Here is a 22,201-nt window from a genome sequence, read left to right as displayed (position 1 = left end):
TTTATGATACATGCATGTGTTTGTGTACATGCTCAGAGGTGCAAGTTTGGGTGATTGTACTTGACACTGTATGTGTGTGAGGTACGCATGTGCATGTGTGCACGTAATGTGATGTATCAGGAGGGGGACTGCTGGTACGCCTGATACCTGCACACGTACCTGTTAATGGACTAACATTTAGATCCATGGTGGGTTCGACACTGCAGAGTAGAAAAAGTTTGACCGGAGGAAGGGAGAGGGGACTAGAAGGCGATCCTGTCAAGAGTGTCATGTCATTTGCATCAATTTTCATAATTGCCTAGTATCAACTCCTCTAGCTTCCGTCATTGAAATACCATTTACTTTTGAACTTCAGCTCATGCTGTTTGAGACTTGAGTTCTTTACATTTAGGTTCGAGCGATTGGTTGCCACCTGATCTTGGTAAACGTGGCTCATTATACACACTATCGCGGAGGTAGGTCCAGACATTTTGATTGAGGTATGTGACACACTTTCGGTGCTTTCAGATGGTTAAGGGTACTGATGCTGCCCGCAGAGGGAACTTCTTATCCCCAAGGCAAGGCTTAGAAATTCAGGCATCACTACTCACTCGACCACCTTAATCATATATATGAGTTCAGACCCGACATGGCTTACTGGTCCTGATCTTACTGCTAGGTTATAGGAGTTCTTGGAATTCATTCCTTGTTGCTAAAATCTGGCGACTTCTTGTGCTAGGCCAAAACCATAATAAACTAAGAAAATACTATATTTATTTTAGAATAAATGGGTGGATGATGGTATCATTGTGTCATCTTGTGGTTGCTGATTTAGAATGTTACAACAATATTTTTGTCTTCCAATTTAAAAATTGATGGGTACTTCTGGTTGCTTTTTGGGTTTTCCTGGAAATTGTTATTCCTCTCGCTATGTGGTCCCTTTCTTTTGTTGGCTTTCTCGCCAATTTTTGGTAGGCCCTGGGAATCACTTTCAAATCACGGGTACTGGGTAAGCTCTGAGCAATGGCTTGACGCTTATAGAAGTTGAACGAACGAACATGAGACATTTGGATCATGCTTGTCCGCAGTATGCCTATTTTTTTGTTCAATTTTTATACTTTGTTGATCTTAAAATGAAAATGATGCATGAAGACTTTGAAATCCCAATAGTTGTTGAATTAAGTTGACAATCCCCAATGCATGCAATGGATTGAGCAACGAGGGGATTGCGTGTTTGTTCCCCGAGTAAAAAAGGCCTCTGTAGTAGTAGTAGGAACAAGGGATATATGTGTTTGGATAAAAGATCCAATAGATATGGTTAATATGATGGTGTAATTGGAAATTTAAAATTTTAATAATACCAATAAAGGGTGTCCCTACCATCTTCGGGAGTGGGACAATTTTCTTGTCACACCGCACTCATAATCATCATCATCATCACAAAAGTCACGAGCATGGGTAAGAATGAGAGAGCTCTCACATGTATGTCATATGGGACAATCTGTCCTTTAGGAGAAAGACCATTCCCTTTTGGGGCATGCCAAATGTATAATCCAGAAAAAGAAGGCCACTGGCGTGGGCTTCATTTTATGTAATTTCTAATCTTTGCTCGCCACTAATTATGAGAGAACAATAATTGTACCCCCCTTCTTCTCTCTCTCTCTCTCTCTCTATAACTATATTTGTGTATATACATATTATATTATTATTATAATATATTGAAGAAGACAGTTGAGTTGAGCTAGTTCTGAGACTTTGTCGTCAAATCATGTGCTTTGAAGATGAAGGTTAGAAAGGGTCTCCAATTCAGTAGCACCACAGAAAGATCCAAATTGATAAGCTGCGTCACACCACTTTGCTCCACTGTGCCAAACAGCGATGATATAAAAGATGGAATTTGCATCGTTATCTTTTGAAATTCGTATTTAATTAATGTTATCATTTGGCTGGTTGCTTTAGGTACAGATGCACCTTATCTCAAACAACCTGCTTCCTATAGATTTAGCAGAATCCTCAAACTACAAAACAAATTGCACCTTCTTTTCCACCTCTTTTTTTTTTTTTTTTTTTTTTACTTCAATGCAACTTGTCTGATTGTAATTATGTGATTTGTCATTTTTAGCAGAATCCTCAAACTACAAAACAAATTGCCTTCTTTTCCACTCTTTTCTTCTTTTCTTTTTTTTTTTTTACCTTCAATGTACAACTTGTCTGATTGTAATTATGCGATTTGTCATTTTAGGGCATCAAACAGTTTTCCAAAAGATTTAGGGCATTTTGGTCTTTAACATATAGATTTAGCATTTTTCCAAAAAAGTATATATGTATAGATAATAAACAAATATATTGAGGAGAAAAACAATAGAGTGTACATTATTAAATGGAGGAGATCGTAGACACTGTTTGAAGTTGAGTTGAAAGCTGAATAAAACGTAAGTAACTGAATAACTATCATACCCACATGTTTTCCCTTATCATGGATTGGTCAAAGGCACTAACCCTAGAGAGAGAGAGAGAGAGAGAGAGAGAGAGAGAGAGCCAGCCACTAACACTGAAGTTACTTGTAACGCTTGTTCACATTCCTACACCATTATTTTTATCCACATCAAAACCAATAATAATAAAGTGAGTTGGTATGTTTATTGTCGACCAGAAGCAAACATTTAAAAATCATGAATAGAGCCCTAGCACCACTTCCCAATATACCAAGCATTATTAGTGACTGACTACTCATAATTCTTGGACACCATTTGGTCTACAGGGCAGCACTATCTATGTGTATATCATCAGTTTGTTGGGAGCCCACTACAACTCACCACCTATATCTATATATGTATATGCGTGGATGAAAGTAAAAGACAAACTAATTTTGTATTTGTTACTTGGCTCAAAACAGGCAATTGCAAGTTTGGTATCACAAGACAAACTATGCTTATTCACCATTTCACTTTCTCAGCAATGGGGATGATGCTTCAATTCCATAACATACATAGTCATTATCTTCAACCCTCTATCCATCCATCCATCCATCCATCCATCCTACACAGTTATTAGAAAAAGTGCCCAAAAAATATATATATATATATACTCCTTGTGCAAATACTTATTGGCACTCAAAAAACACCCTAGATATTTTAAATTGAACAAATAAGAACAATTCTTTTATTTGAAGAGCGAAATATTTAAAATATCCTCAAGATAAAATAAAAATAAAAAACATAGATTTCAAAATCTTTGGGGTTTTTATAATTTTTTTGACATTTTTATAAATAAAATTTTTTTTACGAAATATAATACCTAAAATACCCTTTAGGGTATATTGGAATTTTTATAATAATAATAAAAAAAATTGGACAAAATGGACGATTATGGGATAATTTGCTACAAAATTTTAAAATACAGGGATTGATATACACTTTATAAAAAACGGAAATGTTTCTTAAACGTTTTTTTATATACATGATTTTTGTTTTCCACTTTTATTAATAATCAGATCGTTATTTCAAAAATTTTAGGGGCATTGTTTGGTGTAATGACATAATTTTGTATCAACGACAAGATTATAACTGAATAATGATATTTTTTGAGCTTCCATGCGGAGCATTGTATTAGTGTTTGAATCATTTTAACATCTGAGATTTTAATTGCATTCGCTTAAAATTATTTGTACTTGCTACAATTTGATGGTTCAATTTAGATAATTTGGTGGATGATTGAAACATGAATTTATTAATTTGTTTTAGTAGATAAACAACACATGCACACACACACATCACAATGCTCCATGTGGAGTTGGAATTTCTTGGGAGAGAGAAGCTCAGATATACTTTCTTCTGAATCAGTCCATTCAAGAATAGTTTCCTTTTGGTGCCGTATATACACTATGTCTGCCATTCGTGCAAATTTAGTCGTATATGGTGAGATGAAAAATCGAATTAACAACAAAAGAAATTGACATGACGGCTATTTTTTTTAGAAAAGATTTTTATTTTTATTTTTATTTTTTTAATATTTGGCAAAGATTTAGGTCGAGAATGAGGTCAAGTGTATTTGAGCACATAAAATAACTTGCCAAAAATTGAGTTAGTTATTTTTGTGAAGTTTTAATATTTTTTTTTCTTTGTAAATATTTTACAACAATCAAACATAAAAAAAAATACATATATTTTATCCAAATAAACGGAGCCGTCATGTGTTCATTTACAACTTGAAATTTCTATTTTGTTTTGTTTAGACTTGTCACCTTCTGAAAGCTTAATATTCAAGATTGGTTGCTTGACAAAGAATGGTTGAGTATGAATTAGCTCAACTCTATTTATGTGGTGAAGAATTGGCACAACTGTCTTTCAACTTGAGAGATTTGTTTTTGAAAAGACAGAATTGGGAAAAATAAAATAAAGTCAGAAAGGGTGTCATGAATTTGGATATATATAAATGGAGGGTATAATTCAGATTCTTATTGGATTCTAACCTGTTTTCCAAAGTTAAAGATGGATTAACTTGCGATTATGCAGTAAGCACACTAAAACCAATCAAGAACTATACATATTAATATGCACATACTTAAGGAATGAAACCAAATCGTTTCATCTTAAATATCTCAAACTTAAGAATATCACTTTACGTCATATTAAAATAGTTATTTTATTTTTTAGATATGAAATATGTTTTGATTGGCTGGAATCATATAGTTTCTGATCACCTTATTAGTTCTCAATTAATTTGGAATAAAAGGAGAGTAATTGACTTGTCAAAAAGCCTTATCCTTGAAAATCAACCTCTAAGGAGAAAATGTGATATGAGTTGAGTTTTTCTCAATGTTTATCACAAGTTTTTCTTATTAATGATGATAATTTTTTTCTTTTTAATAAAAAAGGGGAGAGATATTCACTTTGAAAAATCACTGAAGGTAACAATATATATATATATATATATATACATATAAAATATATGTGTGTTTATTTATTGAGGTAGAGGGGTGGTGACTGGTGAGGCAGGGATCTGATGGTTACGGGACATTAAAAATCAAAAGATGGAGAGGAGAGAGTTTTAATTTTGGCATGTGATTGGCGTTGTTAAAGTGTAGTGGCACGTGGATATAGCATGACAATTCATATAATATACAAATGTGTGGAAAGACAATCACTTATTTGAGAAAAAGTGGTCGAAAGAAAGAGACCCACAACCATTGAACTCCATATCAACAACCCAAATTGGTCCCAAACAAAGACTTTGCACCTCCACTCCACCGCTCAATCCAAGACAACTCAATCAACTACTTCTTCACACACATACACATAATACTGCATGTGCTCACTCTCTTTTATTTAAAGCTAAGTGTTGTATGTCCAACTTGTCATGTTCTTACCTATAAAATTGTTTTCAAACATAAATTGCTTTTTGATTAGCTTTATATTATATATATGATTTTGTATGTGTGAATGCCTAATTATCCAATTTAATTTATGTTGATACTAAAGTGTTGTATGTTTCAAAGTCAATTTTTGTCAATACAAAAGATTCAAAGAATGTCCTTTTGGATTTTTTAAATACCTTGTTTAGTATTAGTGAAAAACATGAGGTCTTTTAACCATATCTAATTGGGGGAGAAGAGAGCAATATTATAATAATGCATTCAATGAAGAGTACTTCAAATCTTTTACCACTCCATGAGCATTTCATTTTCTAGAAGGACATTAAGATAAGGTTTTGTTTAACCATATATTGGGGGCGGAAAAAGCAAAATTACAATAATCCATTCAACCAAGACTTTAATGACAATAATCTTTTACGAATTAAAATAATGTTACTCCATGGGCATTTCTTTGTCTTTAAGGACATCAAGATATCGTTTTTGTGTAACCATCTATTGAAGGAGAAGAAAGCGAAATTAGATAATGCATTCATTTTCTACGAGGATAACATCATGTAGATTTTTGTCACATACAATTTAAGATGACTTTTAGGTGATCAAATTGAAGATTGCACGTTTCTTATCGATGTTTATGATGAGGTTGGGAGAGTTATTTTCTTCTATTATTAACCTCTCCCCAATAAAAAGGCCCCAAAATTTTATTTTCTTATATTATAACCTCCTTAAAAATTTTATTTGTATCTATTATTAGACCGTAACCAATAGAGATTTAATAGGAGCCAAAATATTTCTAACTTTCCAAATTCACGTTTCTTTTTTCTACAGAATTTATAAAACTTTCCATATTCTTATTTTAACTTTTAACTTTTTATTTTTTTTATTCGTTCTTTATGTCTTACATATTTTTTTCTCCTTTTTCATTAAATATAAGTTATATAACTCTAATTAGATATTAATCTAAAGTCACAATTTTAAGGTCACCATAATCTTTTGCAAAATGATTGATAATTATGAAGTAACACATGAGATAAAGTCCATGGATTTTTGCATGTCAAGACAAGGTGTCAAGGCAACTAACATCACATGGAAGAAGTGAAAAACAATGTGGCTACAGGGGTTTTGTTGTTTCAATGCTGACCTTAAAATTGGTCAAAAAACTTGTGGCATGGTGCCTTGGTCCTTATCAGAAAATGCCAACAACTTTAGCACAATTTCTTTGATTAATTCAAGGTGTTGCGATCCACTTGAATTGAGCCACACATATGGAGTCGGATGTCCGTAGTGTTAAATTGGAATTACTTTTCATTCGAACACGTGACTTTTAGATCATAATAAACCTGAGAGAAACGGGGCGGGAGAATTAGGAGGGTTGAGGTGGGTAAGGGAGGATCTCCCTCAGTCTAGCTCTCACTCACACAGTCCTACCTGCCAAAGAAAAGGCCAAACACCTGTTTTTGTTATAGTTATACCTATCAATAGACAAATCTTGTATCCTAGCTGTATCTGTGTAAGTTTCAACTCTAAGTTAGGGCTCTACATGTTTTCAATGCATGTGTTTAAAAAAGTAATTACGTGAGACTTGGGAGACTTAATGGGCCCCAAACTGGCTTTGTATTAGCACTTTTTAACTTTGTCATGGAAGAATAGACATTAATTTAGCTAGTCTACCATGCCAATGGGTGCACCTTTTTTTTCTACCCTTTCCATTTTTTATTCTTTTCTTTCTAATTTGCTGTCTTCTTGTTGGACTAGTACTACTGCAAAAACTGGTATCCTTTCCCATTCAGATGATAAAATCTTTTAAAAAAATAAAATGTATTAAAATATTACTAAAGTTTGATGTTATAAATTCATGGGTGAATTACATTAATCTATTTGCGTTTTGCATTAAATTTATCTTTTCAAATTTTATTTTTTTATTTTTTTTTTTTTTATCAAAAAACTCCCTTCAACTATTCAAAGGGAGTAACTTAGCCAACGGACATTAACTGAAAAGAAACTAAAATAAAAATTGACTTAAATATCCATTAGGCCTATTTGAAAATCTACTTTATAAATACGTCTTGATTTTTTATTATTAAATAACCTAAACGACATCATTCATATAAATGAACACTTCTATTGTGTTAACATTTTACTAAACTGTTAAGTTCACATTAGTCACATGGAAGGAATAAATTTTTTTTTATACAAAAAAAAAAAAAAATGTTGGCATAAATAATATAAAAAAAGGAAAAAATTTAGGCATTATTTTTCGTAGTATCCCTTTAACAAATCTGTATATAATGAAAATTAATAAAAACTAAATAAATGAATGCACAATAAAATTTTCAAATATATATATATATATAGCAAATAAATTTCAAGAAAAAATCAAGATTTATATACGTTGCTGGATGGAAATGCAAATATAGTATAAATAATATTTAATGGTACATATTATATATATATCATTATATTACGATACATGTTATATATAATATTATAATGGTATATAATATATATATATGATGGGTAAATAAAAGAAGTTGAGCAAGAAGAAGATTATTTGTTACTGTAATGGAGGAGGATTTGTTGTTAAGAGTGATAATGTAGTTGATAAATATGGGGGTTATTAACATAGGTACAAGGGCATTTTTGACTCAAAAATATATGAGAAAACTTAATGTCCAACTAACTCCTTTTCAGCTAACTTCCATCAGTTAAATCACCCTCATCGGATAGTTGAAAGGGGTTTTTTGGCAAAAAATATAAAAGGGAGGTTAAGTGTAAAACGCAGATAAAAAATAAGAGTTTAATGCAGTTCACCATATATTCATAATGGCAAAATGAGGTTGAAATACAGAATAAGTACTATTTATTGAAATATAAGATACTAAAAATGTGTAGATTTATAAATTTAGATCAAGTGTAAAAAACACCCTTAATGTATACTTTTCGTAACACTCTCACCCTCTATTAAAAAATGTGTGCTAAACACACTCCCTCAATCAAAAATCTGACACAAAGTAATGTTGTAATATCCGTTTTGCCCTTTTACTTTTCCAAAAATGTCCAATGGGGTGTGTATGCTAATAATCTCATGTATGAGGGTGTTATGTGCACATTAACTATATTTAAATGACTTTTAAGTTTTTTCTCTCACCTTTTCGAGAAAAAAAAAAAAAAAAAAAAAATTCTTGCTATAAATTTTCGCTAACAGTATATTATATCTATAAAAAAAATAAAATATTGTTGTCACAATTGTCAGATTAGTGTACACTATTTCATATAGAATGAAAACTTCTGTTCCTTTTATAATTATGAAAAAGAAAAAAAATATTCCCAATTAAATTTTAATATAGTTATTATTCATTATATATAAACAATATACGTTTAATTTTTTAAACTTTAGAATTTGCAATAAATTTTCTCTCTCTCACACACATGAATATATACACACACACACAATTGGGCATTCAATCTTTATTAGAAAAAAAATAATAATAATAAATAAATAAATAAATAGGTGTTCAATCACCTACCGTCATCATACTATTCAAATCGCGATAAAATTACGTTCTCAATTAAATCTAACCGTTAAGATTAAAAGATTCAAAACAAAAATAGTTTATGAAATGCATAAAACACTCTTATAATATGCTTACAGTGCGTATCACACCCATCATGTACTAAATGACCATTTTTTCTATTTAATAAAATGATGTATTTTTAAATAATATGTAAAATGTGGAGGGGACTCTTTGCATGTTGTCTCGGGATTTAATCTTTGTCTCGGATACCTTCACAAAAAAATAATTAAATAATAATAATAATAATAAATTTTATGAAATCTAATATTCCCTCCGTCCCAAAAATAAATATAATTTTTTTGATAATTTAACTTTTTAAGAGAATAATTTTTATTATATTAGTAGTGAATGAATTATCAAATTTACCTCTCAAGTTTGCACTAATGTGATGGTTTACTTTTTATTGGTTCAATATACGAAGGTTAAATTAATAATACAAAAATAATAATAATAATAATACATTAACTTTTTAAATAAAATACTTACTTTGAGATGAATAAAAATGAAAAATGTAGATACTTATCTTTTATGAAATTTACTATATAAGTTGGTATTTGGATTCCCTTTCAAATTTAATGTTAGCCTATTCCAGATTTCATTCATTCCAAATAACAGAGACCAGATCACATCTTAAAACCAAATCCTGTCATTCCAAATACATAACCTGTTTAACAAGGGTTAAATATTGTCAGGTTTGGATTTATGGCTCTCACATTAAACCTCAGCCAGATTACTCTCCATTGTTTTATGTACATTTTTACTCTGAATTTGTTGAACATTGATACCCTCACATATTATATCAATTCACTCACGTGTCCACATTCAATTGGTTGCTGAGCTTATTTTTTTTTTTTATTTCACCTTATTATTATTATTATTATTAGTATATTATTTTTTGGTTCTAACCTCTCTGCAACACAAACTCTCCCCAACACAACCGTCACCATCGTCGGCGATGGATTCAATGGTGGAGAAGATGCGTCAACGTCTAGAGTTGGATAAGAAGATGCCACGTCCAGACGACCACCAACCACCAACCACCAATCACCCCCACCCTATATATATATATATTTTTTTTTTTCTTTTTCTTTTTCTTTTTCTTTTCACATATATGTATATATATATATCACCACCAATTAATCACCCCCACCACATATATAACACCACCGTCACATCTATCACACCTCAACCCCACAACCACAACCATCACCCCATCATCATCATCATAAAACCTAGATTTTCAATTTATCAACAAAAAAAAAATGCAAACCAATATTTTTTTCCCCAATTTCAGAAAATGGTGATGCCGGCGATCAGGTGCCTTTTCCGGTGATCTTCAACAGGTGTTGGAGCCTTCTCTGCAGACCTCGCTCTACGAATTGTTGCTTCTTCCTTCTCTTTGGCTTCCATCTCCATGCCCATGAATTAAGCAACGAAACCTATTCTCGCACTACCAAACGAAAAGCCTCTCTCGTTATTCGTTATTGTAAGGGTCGACCCCAAAAACTAAACTCTAAAGCGAAGCCCTTTCTAGGGCTACCCCCATGGCAGTCACTGCCCATTCCCATATTAGGTCACGTAGCAACTAGATTTTATTTTATTATTATTATTTTTTTGTTTTGGTTTTGGTTTTGATTTTGGCAACGGACAATTAAATTAATAAAGGGTAATATTATTATTTCATATTCCACCTGCACATGTTATTGCTGACATAAGCATGAGAGTTAATAAAGTCAAAGGATATAATAGTAAAAACACTTTTTTCACACATTTTGTAGGGGCCTAAGAGCAAAAATGCCTGAGGTTTAATATAAGAGTAATAAGTTAGTCCAAACCTAAGGGGGGGGGGGGGGGGGTTGTGAAAGCATTTAACTGAAAAAAGAACACTAGTAATCTAGTAAGCTTTAAATATTTCAAATCATTAAGTAATAATATTTTAAGATTTTTTTTTAATTTCCTCTCTATCCATAATTCGTTGTATCGGCCAGTCCGTAATTCTTTTTCAAGGGTCTAACCTCTATGAACCGATCGATTTGACCAATTTATATTTATATTCGTCTAAATTCGTTACACCACAATCATAAATAATACCACAACTGCAAACCATATCTTTACATATCCTGAGCTCCCGACTGAGGCTTAGCCTTACAATACACAAACCAAATGCATCCCAAGCCAAACAGTCCAAAAAGTACCGATTACCATTTTACAATTTATTAAGTAAAAGAAAACAAATATTTTTTCAAGACAGGAATGTAGTGAAAGAAGTAACCAAAATATTGCAGGAAACAATTTATATAATATTTCACCTATACATGTATATATATTCATTCAATAGATTGGAATGTAGCTCCTCTTCTTTGTTACTGTAGTTCTTTGTGTTGGATGTCACCTCTGTATATCAAGATAGATAGACATTAACTAATTAGATCTTCTAGATGCCAAACACAGGGGCCATGGCCCATGTAGAATAGATAGAATCTCCTGTTTTTAAGTTGTAGCTATACTTCCTCTCCAATTATTTCTCTTTTCAAAAATCTCCAATTTATCATTTAGTTATTAATTAACATGTCTCATCACCATTTCTATTTAGATTTTTTGTCAGTGTATAGATAGTGAATAATACCTGCCTCCACCTTACTTAGAAGAAAGAACTACCATCTGAAGCTAAACTAACATGATATGATATGATTGGATGATATTAATTTAATCATTTGATATCACGACGCATCAATTATAATAGCACCGTATTATATAATACTGAATTAGGGACAGCTCAATTTAATTTGAGGCCTTAGATGAAAAACAAAAAAGTTATTGTTCACTATTATATAATCTTTTAATTCTTTTATATATATGGTTTGGTTGTTCATTCATTGAATTTTCTCCTAAACCTTTTTTTTTTTTTTGGTGGTTATGTTTTAATTATTAGTTATAATAATTTTATCAATAACTTTTTTTAGGAATTGAATTAGTTTATTTATTCCTCTCTTCACTTTCTAGTAGACATATTCAATTACATAAATAAAAATTATCACAACTCACATACAAAATAATGTAAAGTATAGAACAACATAATTAGATTTAGAAAAGGCGGGTCCAATACTCCAAAAATTCTTCATATAAATATTCAGATGGAATGAGAAGAAGAAGAAGATTGTGATGAATGAAAAAGAGAAAAGAATTTGTACATGAGAAATAATGAGGGCAAAATGGAAAATAAAAGTTTAAGGGGGAATATGGAAAGTTTTACAATTACCACAACGTGTAAACATATATTCAATAATCGGAGCGCTCTATCAAATTTCAATTTTATAAAGAATTAAAAATTTTAAATAGATTATAATATATGAAAATCAAAATTTTGCACCTTTTTAAATTGAGATAATTATAAAAATGTTTTGGGCTTATTATTAAATTTTTTTAGTGAAAGGAAATAAAAAATTTTAAAAAATTATATTATAAGGAAGAAGTAACAGTTTTGAAGCCTTTTCTGTTAACTGGGGCCTTAAACAACTTCCTAACACGTCCAAAGCTTCGGCAGACGTATTCCAAATAATATAATCATATGTGTGAGTGATAACATGGTCGGCCATTTACGCGATATGTTACCTATCATTTGATTCATAACTTCTTTTTAAGAATTAAATATTATTATATATTCTGATTTTCACCGCTATTCACCTAATTCCGTTACATTGCGCCGAAACTTCTACCATGAGTGATAGGTTCAAAACTGGAAGACAAAATTAAATTGATGAGTTTGAAAGGGCCAAAAAAAAAATACAGTATGCAGAAGGAGCTGACAGGGGGATTGGACTGATCTCACTCAAGTACGTCACATGCCAAATATCGCGGTTGCCAATATTTAACACGTGACGAGAAATGTAAAAGACAGTCTGGTTATATTCCAGTGATGTCGGCCAAACATTATCTTGGACTTTTTATTAGTTAAAGGATGGATTAAGACATTCAATGTATACTCTTCGAATCATCTCTCGGGCATATCATACATGTACATACACACATTACACCTTTCATATTTATCAACCACCGCCGGAACAGCCGGACTCATATGTTTTTAATATTTTATTATTATATATAGCGTGTACATATTACAGATACGTTTATGATAAATTAAATACTCCGTATTAAGATAATTTTTTTAATAAAAGCACTTGTTTTCCAATTGCAAATAAAGTCTCATTTATACTACCGCAACACATGTTAAAGTAACATTTATGATAAATTAAATATTAACATGAAAATTTTATTATAAATAAATTGTTTTCCAATTGCAGCATATTGTTAATTGATACCATGTCTATAAACTTGTCCAAATGTATAAGACTTGTCTACTTATCTACCAGTGAATAGATTGTCTCTAGTGATCGCTGATGTAGTTATTCACAAATCACAAATGCACACATAGTCTATAATTATAAAATTAAAAAAGTGATAAATAAGAAAATTAAAGAGGGTTGAATTTTATTCCAAACAAAGTTATTCTCCTTATTTATAACTTTTTTTAATTTTGTAATTATAGTTTAATTTTTTTATTAGTTATTGAATTAAGTCAGTTGTTAGTAAGAATGATCTACTCATCGGTGAGTACACAAATTCTATCCATCTAATAATTTATATTTTGAATTTCTTATTTGAATGGACCACATGATTTTCCATCACATGGTGTAAGAATATTTAATAATTCTTCATTTTATTCCTTGAGAATTATTAGAGATTTATTTATTTTTATAGACTTTCACAATTCTTGATTGAGGTGGAGGACCAAATATTAATAATGTTTGGTGCATGACCATTTAATAATTTTTTTGGAGTTGGTACTAGCACCTATGAGACACTTGGCCAACATGCACTTACTTGAGCAAACGATGTCGCTCAAGGTGGTTCACTCGAGAGAGCAAATCAAGTTCCCCACGGCGCCGGAATCGGCTCACTTGTAAGTGTTTGTCTATAAATATGTCTCTACTCTCACCCCTTATTCTCAACCACCTCATACTGCACCTCCTACTCTCATCAGCTCTTGGCTTCTTCCTCTTTCTCTCTCTTCTCTCTACACACACTGTCACTACTATCACGCTCTCTCTCTCTCTCTCTCTCCCTGCACGGTCACGACTTTCACGCATCTAAATTCACATGCTCAGTTCCATGTCCATTTCACTTTAGCTACCATATTTCACTCTATCCACATCCACTCGCCTACCGACACGTACCCTCCCCATCTCTCTCTCTCTATCTTTTTATATATATATATATATATATATATATATATATATATATATATCGCCCTTTCTCTGTCTAAAACAATGATGAGTTTACAAAGTTGGCCGGAACCAATTGTCCGAGTCCAATCATTGTCGGACAGTGGCATAAATGCGATTCCCGAGCGATACATCAAAGGAGCCTCTGATAGGCCATCCTTACACCACACTTTCTCGACTGAAGTTAACATCCCAATCATCGATTTCCAAAACTTGTTCTCCAATGAAACCTCGATCCGTGATGAAACGCTCACTCTCATGTCCCGCGCGTGCAGGGCGTGGGGTTTTTTCCAGGTGGTCAACCACGGCATTAGCCACGACCTGATGAAGGGCGCACGTGAGGCGTGGCGTGAGTTCTTCCACCTCCCCGTCAAGGCCAAGCAAGTGTATGCCAACTCCCCGGTCACCTATGAGGGGTACGGTAGCCGTCTCGGTGTCGAGAAGGGGGCCAAGTTGGACTGGAGCGACTACTTTTTTCTGAATTACCTTCCTGCATCCGGGAGGGACAAGAATAAGTGGCCGATATCATGCAGGTAGGGCACGCGCCACCAGTGCGAGTGGCACAAGTATCCTATATTGTTATATAAATACACACATAATAGTAGCAATAGATCCTGTTTAATGATTACGTAAATGTTTATATTCAAGGTCATGACCCGTACACTAATCCACTATTGAATCACTTTGATGGTACGACCTGTAGGGTCCATGTTAGTGTTCATAATTGACCGTACAGGATGTAAGATTTGAATATTCTAGTAGCTAGGCAAGAGGAGTAGGAATCCTCCGTACACTGCATTCAGTCATGGAGGCCGAGCCCGAATTACGGCTACACAACACATTTTTACCACGTTAGATTCCCCCTCCAATCCTCACACATGTGCCCAATCGCGTAAAATATATGCACCAACAGATCCAATACAGCACTTGATTTTTCACACGCTAAATCTGCCTACAATCTTCACACACGTGTGCACAATCACTTTTGTAAAATATATGCACTATCAGATCCAACACAGCACTTGATTTCTCACACGTTAGATCCCCCAAATCCTCACACGTGTGCACAATCACTCTTGGCAAATATATGCACCAACAGACAGATCCAATACAGCACTCGTGTTGCAACGAACCCGAAAACTATTTTATATAGCTAGCAGCATTATTTAAGTACTCTGTGTTACACCGTAAGATTTGAAATTGGAGGGGTGCCATATCTAGATTAGAAAATCCTACTCTTTAAAAAAATAATAATAATAAATAAAAGGACAATATTTAGCTACTTATTAGTGAGTAAGGTGAAACCACTCACATCTATGTGATCCAATAACAAACTAACACATCACCTTTAATAATAAAATAATTTACACATTTTTCTACTTTTTCGGATCAATCATTGAATAAACTTAGGTGTGAATTATTTTATTTTTAAATGTGATGTGTTATTCTATTATTGGACCATATAAGGGATGAGTTTTGGTAAATTAAATTTATGATAAGATTACTCTCTTAATAAAAACACACAATAAACGAGTTAGCAGCATTCACGGGATTATTTGTAGCATAGCAAGACAGTAATAGAATATAATTCAAAGGGAGTGGATATGGAATGTAGTGAGTAATTAAGGAAAAGCATAATAATTGGGACAAAACATTTGGTTTTTATTACCAATAATAGAAAGAATATGATACCTCAATCTGCAACCCACATTTTTTTTTATTCCAAATACTTGCAGGAATGGTACACACGTGCTCTATACTACCTACATAGCTAGTGAGTTGGTCAAGCCAATAGAAAATTTCAAAATTTACTCTAACTTGTTTTTATTCCAAATGGTTTGACAGTGACCCAAACAAAAACCAAAATGCCCTACCAACCGTAAGGTACATTATGCTTTAGAGTATATATTCCTGCAGTGCATTGAGATGCTGTCCTGCACCATGCATGGAATACAAGTGCATTGAAGAAAATTTTTATTTATTTATTTATTTTTTTTTGCGTCCAAGAAAAGGAAAAAGTAATTTTTTTATTTTTTTTTTATTTTTTATGCGACTAAGCTGAAATAGGTTTAAGTTTATTTTCTTTTAAAAATTTATGAATACTATACGTATATAATTTTTCTCATTATTTTATACAAAGTAATAGATAATAGACCTATCCTGTATATAAGTTGTATATAAGTGACTTTTAGCCATGAGAATTGAACATGTCATTTTCATGCAACGCGTGTGAACCAAGTGGGTTGTTGACCTGTTTAATTACTGTTTGCAGGAAGCTGGTTAATGAATATGGTGATGAATTGGGTAAACTGTGTGGAAAGTTGATGAAGGTTTTTGCAGTAAACCTTGGGTTAGGTGAGGATTGCCTACAGAAAGCTGTTGGAGGAGAGGAAGCTGCTGCTTCCATGAGGGTAAATTTCTACCCAAAGTGTCCACAACCAGACCTCACGCTTGGTCTCTCCTCACACTCCGACCCCGGCGTTATTACCCTTCTCCTCCCTGATGAAAATGTCCGTGGCCTCCAAGTCCGTAGAGGCGATGCTTGGCTCACTGTTAAGCCTGTTCCCAATGCTTTCATTGTCAACATCGGTGATCAAATGCAGGTCAGCCTTTCTCTTATGTTAATGGCTAGGGTCCGCTTAGTTCAGCTTTTATTTTTTGAAAACCGAAAATCAGGAACATGTACAAAAGAACAACGCATATATTTAAGTTTTCAGTAGCTCTCCATTCTAAAAGCAACTAGATTGAGTAAACTCCAAGGGAATGGCCAAGTGCCTCATGAAGAATCAAACTCATGATCGATTCTTCATAAGTGCAAATAATTCTTTGGAGTATTACCCGATCCGTATGAGGTAGCCTGTACCGGTCCTGTGGATTAGTGAAAAAAAACACTAGATTGAGCAATGTGTAACATTTTGTTTTGTATATAGGTGCTAACCAATGCAATCTACAAGAGCGTGGAGCACAGGGTGATAGTGAATTCAATGAAAGAGCGAGTTTCGATTGCCTTCTTCTACAATCCAAAGGGCGACAAAGTCATTGAACCAGTAAAGGAGCTTGTGACAGAGGACCGGCCTGCAATGTATCAGCCGATGACATTTAACGAGTACAGAATGGTCATTAGGACAAAAGGTCCTTGTGGGAAGTCACAGGTTGAAGCACTTAAATCCTCGTGATCATGAATGTGTTGCTTAATGTATTACAAAATAAAAATATAACAGTGAGAACTGGATCTTCGTCTTCGTAATTAATCTTTGTTTTGCTAATGAAGTTGTAATGCCGTTATTCATCCTCTAAGATTGTAAAGACTACCCAGTTTGTGAAATTTAAAGTACTTCAATTCTATTTTCTATTGTCGGGCTAGCTGTTAGGTGAACAGAGACATGAGTTTGACTAACCTTGTTTTTAAGATCAAGTCATGTGATAAGCAAGCTTGATCACATTTTAAAACTCATAAGTTTGTTTAACTACTAGCTCAGATCATACTCAGCTAGTTTAGTTAACAAGTACACTAAATGAGACATGAGTTTGGCTAAAAAGATTGAATGCTTAAAGTAAGAAGGCAAACATGGTTGCAAAGAAATCTAATATATTATTAATTAATGAATACATTGCTTTGCAATGCCTGCAGAAATGCTAACTATATAAGGAAACCTACAAACAAGTACGAATTCGAAAAATTAAGCTATGAAACCTAATCACTAAATATCTTTATCTAAAAAAAAAAATTACTAATCACTAAATATTAAAAATATGAAGAAAATGATAAATTCAGTGCATAAGACTTCCATTATTGCGCGATCTCGGGAGGATTAGACGTATGCCGCCTTACATTCACATGCAGAGAGGCTATTTTCTTATTTCAAACATGTGACCTCCAAGTCAATCATAATAGAGCAATCTTACCGTTGTGTCAAGACTCACCAATTCGACCACTTACAAAAATTTTGAAAGATTTAACAATTTTCCTATAATACTGAAAAACATGATCGATTTAGGGTCATAAAAGATGAAATATATCAAAAAAATGACTTGTGTTAAAAGCAAAACTAGCAATCAAGTAATGATTATTGGTCTCTTTACGATCGAGAATGAATTTCTTCAAGTCAAAATTATCTTATAAAATGTGTCAATTCGCCCATTTGACCTTTCCGCGATTCAAACAGTCCTATAATAAATCTAGAATCCATTCTATATCACCTACCTAATTACCCATATATTTAAAAAATAGATTGAAACCTTCTTGTGACATAATTAAACAAGTCAAACTCAATAGTATTAGTTTAGAACTCATTCATTTTAAGCTAAAGTACTTGCACCACTCATTATTCGGCTTCACTCGGTTTATATAGAAACTTTGATAAAATTTAGTAAAATTTTATAAAAGTTTTAGATAAAAATTCGAACACAAGGGAAGTTGTGTGCTTGGCATGCAATTAATGAGTGGTCCCTGTTTTGGCCTCCATTTTAGTTGACAACTTTACATATGTATCGAAACTACATAGTTTTAATGCACCGTGGTCCCTGTGTTGGCCTCCATGTCTTTGCATCAAAACCAGCCGATCCCCTTGTGTGGACAGGAGAAGATCCGGATTCATAAATAAATATACAAAAACTAGTTCACATCCCTAAGTTTCAAATATCTTTAGCTTTGAAATTGGTAAATAATTGATGGAGATGTTCACATTTTAAACATGCATGGTAGATATTAAAGGCCGTAAGATATTTGCCACCCACAAAAGTTGGTCATAGCTGACTGCTCTTTCCGAGCAATATACATTCCTCCAATGGGTAATATTCTAGAGAGAGTTTGCTTTTTTAGTGTGGTCCATTGATATATAGGCAATAGAAATATCAACTACGTCTGTTGCTGTCGACATCGATGCATGCTCAACTCCTCCTTATCCAATGTTATTCCAATTAATTAGTTGTTTTTTTCGGGTATTTGGTGGCCGGGTAAAGTTTTGGTTTTTCAAAAATTATTTATATATAAAGGAGGGTCGAATTTTAAACTTGATGTCTTATAAGACACCATATTTGAGTGACTTATCACTATAGCCAATGACTTAAGATGTTCTGTATAAGATTGTGAGTGAAAAACGGTTTAATATTTGAAATTAAACATTTGTAGGTTGAAAGGAGAAAAAAGTTTGTTGTTCAAAATAACTTTTACATAAAAAGTATATTGTAAGGTAGTGCATTCAACATTGAAGGCAACCTTGTTCACAAGCAAAGTTGGTCCGAACTCCTTTTGGATTCAATCATGTCATAAACGTGACACTAGTACTTCAAGTACAGCCCACATTATGAGAAAATTAATGTAAGAAAATTGACTAATTTTAAGTATTCGCAACAAAAATCAATGATGACTTAGAATGACATGAATCACACCGTACCAAATATTAAAAGGGAAATCAAGACCAAAATTAATATGGTTAAATTAGTAGAAAAAGATGTCACTGTGAGCTTAACAAATCTCCATCAAATAGGATTTAATAAAACATGTTCGCGCAGGGGACCTAAATAATTGGGACTCTTAAATTTAGGGGAGGCAATTTTCTCTGCTTGTCCTTAATGGGACAAATTTGATTAGACCCTAAATGAAGTAAGGATAGATATGGTAATAAAAATTAAAACTCGTCTCGGGTTTAGAGTGGGAAAGAATTTAGTGTTTAACCCGCCGCGCCTAGAATCTAATTATATATATATAAACCTATCAAAATATATATATATATATATATATATATATATATATATATATATATATATTTCATTTTCATGTTAGAAGTGTTTATTTGTTTGTTGTTTTATATTTTTGCATATCTCGGTGAGGTATTTTATTTTCAGTTGCAAATTTCACTTTTGATTTTATTAATAAGCCACTCACCTATATTTATTTACTATAATTTAACTTATTGTACTAAATTAAACGGAGGAAGTGGGGCGTAGTCTCTATCTGCCCCGTTAGTATACGAATTAAAAATCCATCCCAAAATAGGGGCTGAGTTTGTATGGATGATTTTTCACCGGTAGACTTGTCAACGGGTTGCATTTGGATCGGATCTGTCCTCATTTGATCCAAATCCAATAAGCATTTGATTCGATCCGATAATTCAACGAATTTTTTGTAAGTGAATCCATATCCGATTTATTAAAAAATGAAAATCCGATTCAATCCGATCCAATAAAAGTGTAAAAAAAAAAATACATATAAAAAGAAAGAAAAGAAAAAAAATTCATGTCAAAAGAGAAGAAAAAACAATGATCACCAACGGGTCAGTAGCCCAGTGGTATCAGCCTCTTAACTTCCAAAGGGAGGTCAGCAATAGATAAAATATGGAAGGAAAAGAAAAAAGAAAAAGAAAAAGATCATTTACTCTTTTGATAATGCATAAATATTTTGACATTATTAATATGTATATTAATAGATTTATTAGTACGTGAGTAAGAACACCACATTAGTGTGTATATAACATTATGATTTTTTTTTTTTGGTTACATATGATATAAATCTAATAGGAGTATAATAATAATAATAATAATAATAATAAAATTGAATCGAATTATTATTGGATCGGATTCGGATCAGAATCCAATCCATTAACAAGTCTACGGACCAAGACAGAATAATGTTTCAATTTTGTTCCAAACCCACCTCGGTACCATCCCTTTGAACTATATATATAACGATGATTCAATCAAATCCCTAGAAATGAGGCAAAGAAAAAAAATATTAAGAAGTCATAGCAAGACAATACTTGATGGTTCAATATAATAAAAAGTATGATTTATTTGTTATTCTCACGTAACATTGGATTTATGGTGTGCTAGGTCATCTAATGAATGTCTAAGGACTTATGTGACATGGTCTTGACTGTTCGTGGTCAAGTGTGCAGGCCCTAGACGTGTGTGACTACCTTCGAGTCTGTGTGAAAAAAATTAATGGATTTGGGGATTTGATTGTATGTCACTTATATTTTTTTAAAAAAATAATAATAAATTAAAAAAAAAAAAAACTTCCTGGCAAGTAACATCCACCGCTCTTGATTTAAATATATATATTTATATATATATATAATTAATGATAATGATTTTATCATACAAATTTTCAAAACATAAATAATGTTTAGAACAATTACAATTGTTCTTACAATCTCTTCGAAGGGCGATAAGAGCTTACAATATCCAAAGGCCAGGGCTCATTTCCGATTTTCTAAAGTATAGTTGTAACAAGGGTCATTTTGTCCCACATCGGAATCGGATAGGAAAGAGATTGGGTATAAATGGGTGGGTATGCAGCCTTACCTAACAGTTTGAGCTTTTGGGTAAATGGATAAGCGTCCACCCGTTACAGTTGGTATCAGAGCCAAACCCAGTCCTTGATTCGGTGCCACGCCAAGCGCCCGGCCCGGAAGGCTTCCGGGTGAGTCCACCCAGGTAGGCAGGGTGGCCCAACCGCAACGAGGGCGTTGCGAGTTTGGGTGGGGGAGAATGTAATAAGGGTCATTTTGTCCCACATTAGAATCGGATAGGAAAAAGATTGGGTATGCAGCCTTACCTAATAGTTCGAACTTTTGGGTAAATGGACAATTACAATAGTTCAATAGGACACAAGACAATAGTCCAATAGGACACAAGAGTGACACGTTTTTTTATTTTTCGATAGGTTAAATTTTTGTTTCTGTTTTTTTCTCAATAAGTGAGTCACGTTTTCTTACTGGTCTAATCTCCAATAAATTATTATTTATATTTATTTATTTATTTGGGATTTCACCATCTCTGAGTGCCGAGTCTGCCGACACAAGCCAAAAAAACTTTTTTATTTGTTTTTTTAGGATGTCTCGGATATTATGGCAATTAATTGCCATATTGCCTGATCCAAGACGACTTAACCAGTCACATGTTCACCACAACTTGAATGTATATATAATGTGTTACCTTGTGCATGCATTACTCTATTCCAATTTTCTTTTCTTTTCTTTTTTTTTCTTTTT

At 32.8% G+C, this 22,201-nt stretch overlaps 1 protein-coding gene across 1 annotated transcript; it reads left to right on the top strand.

Moving 5' to 3' along the window:
* Positions 1-13,923: 13,923 nt before the first annotated feature.
* LOC132313304 (jasmonate-induced oxygenase 2-like) lies at positions 13,924-17,559 on the top strand. The gene is made up of 3 exons (XM_059812017.1): positions 13,924-14,740; positions 16,480-16,810; positions 17,138-17,559. Exons 1-3 carry the CDS (start codon positions 14,253-14,255, stop codon positions 17,381-17,383), a joined length of 1,065 nt encoding a protein of 354 aa, XP_059668000.1. The 5' UTR covers positions 13,924-14,252; the 3' UTR covers positions 17,384-17,559.
* The last annotated feature ends 4,642 nt before the right edge of the window (positions 17,560-22,201 follow it).

This window comes from Cornus florida, unplaced genomic scaffold, assembly GCF_030987335.1.
Source record: "Cornus florida cultivar Cherokee Brave unplaced genomic scaffold, ASM3098733v1 CherokeeBrave_3.0.0_Hap2_Chr06, whole genome shotgun sequence".
NCBI lineage: Eukaryota > Viridiplantae > Streptophyta > Magnoliopsida > Cornales > Cornaceae > Cornus > Cornus florida.
Note: the sequence above shows the minus strand (reverse complement) of the source record. Positions and strands in the feature narration are given on the sequence as shown.